Here is a 3,171-nt window from a genome sequence, read left to right as displayed (position 1 = left end):
AAATCTCCATTCTCTATCACTGCCCATGCACACTACCACAGCAGCAAGACATCCAAAAGCAACAACAACAAGCTCATCAGCCATGGCGTCCTCTCGCGTTCTCCAACAGATCGCTCTCGTTCTCCTCGTCGCTGTTGCCGCCACCGATGCAGCCACCATCACCGTCGTCAACAAATGCTCTTACACAGTCTGGCCTGGCGCGCTCCCCGGCGGCGGCGTGCGGCTCGACCCGGGCCAGACGTGGCCACTCACCATGCCGGCCGGCACCGCCGGCGCCAGGGTGTGGCCGCGTACCGGGTGCACCTTCGACGGCAGCGGCAGCGGCCGTTGCATCACCGGCGACTGCGCGGGTAGGCTGGCCTGCGCCGTCTCCGGCGAGCAGCCGACAACCCTTGCAGAGTACACGCTCGGCCAGGGCGGAGCCCAGGACTTCTTCGACATATCTGTCATCGACGGGTTCAATGTTCCGATGAGCTTCCAGCCGGTGGGCGGCGCTTCGTGCCGTGGCGCGAGCTGCGCCGTGGACATCACGAAGGAGTGCCTGCCGGAGTTGCAGGTCGCCGGAGGGTGCGCTAGCGCGTGCGGCAAGTTCGGCGGAGACACCTACTGCTGCAGGGGCCAGTTCACGGACAACTGCCCGCCGACCAAGTACTCGCAGTTCTTCAAGGGGAAGTGCCCTGACGCGTACAGCTACGCCAAGGACGACCAGACCAGCACCTTCACCTGCCCGGCCGGAACCAACTACCAGATCGTGCTTTGCCCTTAGATGAAGCATGGATATATAGATAGTCGATAGTCGATACCTATAAATAAGTTGGTGCTTGGATGAATATGTACTACTCTATGTAGTCTTCTACAAGTGAGCATCGATCATTTGTATGTGCTATGCAACATGTGCATACACATGCCTGTATCTCAACAATAATAAATTACTAGAAAGTTAAATAATGTGTGATTCCTACAAGAAAGGTGCCATGGCCACTACAGGAATGGCGTGATACGTCGAGGGCCTTTTATAGGCCGACAACCAAAAGTCGGGGCCGTCGGCGTATGGTCCAGCCAGGCTAACCTGCCCTTTCGACCCTCGGCGTAGCGTTGCCGTCAGAGTAGCGAGGTCTACGCCAAGGGCAGCTCTCGGCATATCTTTGGTCCTAGGCGTAGACAGGGCTACGCCGATGGCCACCCTCGGCGTAGGCCAGTTTTCAAATTTATCTAATTTTGTAAAAATCATAACTAATTCATATGATGTCAGAAAAATACGTACAAGGTATCAAAATGTTCAGAAAAACATCCTCTATCCGTTTATGTCAAAATCATGCATATTTGAATCATGTACAGTACCATGTTAACATAGAAACAATTCAAACACTTTCTTGTATGTCCTCGGGTTCCCGTTTTGGCCAGATGACAATTTAAACGAAGTTAAAAAATCTCGCGGAGTCGCATGATATTATTTTATGTGTCCTAGTAACCACTCCAAAAGATGAAATTGGGATACGGCAATTATTTTGGAAAACCCTTCACGAACGGGGCTATCAAGTTCGGAATTCTATGACTTTTAGGGCAAATAAGTAGGAAACGGCCCGTGACATCGCATAGTTTGTCGGAACGAGGTCATATTTGGCACGTGCGTGGTCCCTGGGATGTGAAGCAAGGCCTAGGGAGCGGATTTCCAATCCGACCCATGGGCGATGGTTTTTTTTCATTTTCGTGGTGCCAAAACGGTTTTTTTTTGTGTGAAGCAGCTACATGGGGCGCATTTTAGTATTGCGCGAGACCTCCGCGTATTGGTAGGACACCGCCTCCGCACCACATATCACATGCCATATGTACACACTAGCTATCTGGGAATCCCTGCGGCTTCCTGCGGTGTTCCGGCGAATCCGCTGGAAATTGACCGGATTTGAACTAGGGGTACACTTACCGTCTCTCAATAAATTCTGCCAAAAATATATTTAGGTCTAAACACATCACTTTATGTGCTAATTTTTGTCCGTTTAGCGTGTTGGCGAACGGTGCAGCGGCGTGCCCGGTACGGCCATTTCGCATCTCCCAAGAGGGCCGTTTTGGCCAGATGGCAAATTGGGCGTCATATTTGGGTTCCTCTAACTTTTTGGTTCAAATGATGATATGGATGTTATATTTAAATTGCTCTCATTTTTCTGATCGATTTAGACATATTATTTGTGGAATTTCGATTTTCCGCTTTAAAGATATTAATTATTCCATATTAAATAAAAAAGACCAAAAAATAAAATCATTTTATTGTTATGTGAATTTAATATTATTATTACTTATATATTCATTGTTGTTTACTTAATTAGTTGTTTGGAATTCAAAAATAATGAGGTGTGCATCACGGTTCAAGGGTTAATAGGTTGATATGCTATTATTATCAGCAAGAGGTGTCAATTCTTTAATGGAAACTCATCCAAATGAAACCAATAAGTTAAGCGTGCTGAGGTTGGAGTAGTGTAAGGATGAGTGACCGACTGAAGAGTTTAACCTAAGATTATGTGTACTTAGAGTTAAAAGTGTAATGGGTGAAAGATAAACAAGTAAAAAAATTAAAAAATGTGTAAAAAAATTAAAAATTGAATTTTTTTAAAAGTCTATGCCGAGGGTTTTGCCGTCGGCATATAAATTTTTTTTTGAATTTTTTTTTGAAAAAAAGAAATTTGAATTTTTAAAATTTGTATGCCAACGGTTTTGCCGTTCTACGCCGAGGGCCGGGCTACGCTGAGGACCGGGCTACGCCGACGACAATAGTGGCTCTGCCGAGGGAGTTAGCCACCGAGGAGCTATGCCGAGGACGGCCCTCGGCGTAGCCTACACCGACGGTCAAAACAGGCTACACCGAGGGTTCCCGGCCCATTTCTGTAGTGGGCTAATAATGCTACATCAACGAACAGTTTGTTAGGAAATACAAGTTACGGTTACGGGATCTAGTGATTTCGGTACTCTAAAAAAGTTAAATACTCCATCCGAACAAAGCTATAATCTCCTGCTTACCGACAAACCATTCACCACGTACGACTAACTCCTCATGCCAACTAGGCAACTACCCCTACCGCCGCGGAAGTCCTCACGCCCATCGCGTCCCCTGCCGCCGCAGTAGTCCTTCTCGTCGTCGCCCTATCGCCGCATCGGCCCAACGGCAGACGCACTCCA

General features: G+C 47.9%; 1 protein-coding gene across 1 annotated transcript; it reads left to right on the top strand.

Moving 5' to 3' along the window:
• Positions 1–948, top strand: LOC127298476 (alpha-amylase/trypsin inhibitor). The gene has a single exon (XM_051328327.2). It carries the CDS (start codon positions 26–28, stop codon positions 764–766), a length of 741 nt encoding a protein of 246 aa, XP_051184287.1. The 5' UTR covers positions 1–25; the 3' UTR covers positions 767–948.
• The last annotated feature ends 2,223 nt before the right edge of the window (positions 949–3,171 follow it).

The sequence above is a fragment of the Lolium perenne genome, chromosome 5 (assembly GCF_019359855.2).
Source record: "Lolium perenne isolate Kyuss_39 chromosome 5, Kyuss_2.0, whole genome shotgun sequence".
Classification (NCBI taxonomy): domain Eukaryota; kingdom Viridiplantae; phylum Streptophyta; class Magnoliopsida; order Poales; family Poaceae; genus Lolium; species Lolium perenne.
The sequence above is the reverse complement of the archived record's forward strand: the minus strand, read 5'-3'. Positions and strand labels throughout refer to the sequence as shown.

Bases quoted from the DNA above. Each gene is read 5' to 3' on its own strand.
- LOC127298476 (XM_051328327.2), top strand. From the start codon at position 26: ATGCACACTACCACAGCAGCAAGACATCCAAAAGCAACAACAACAAGC.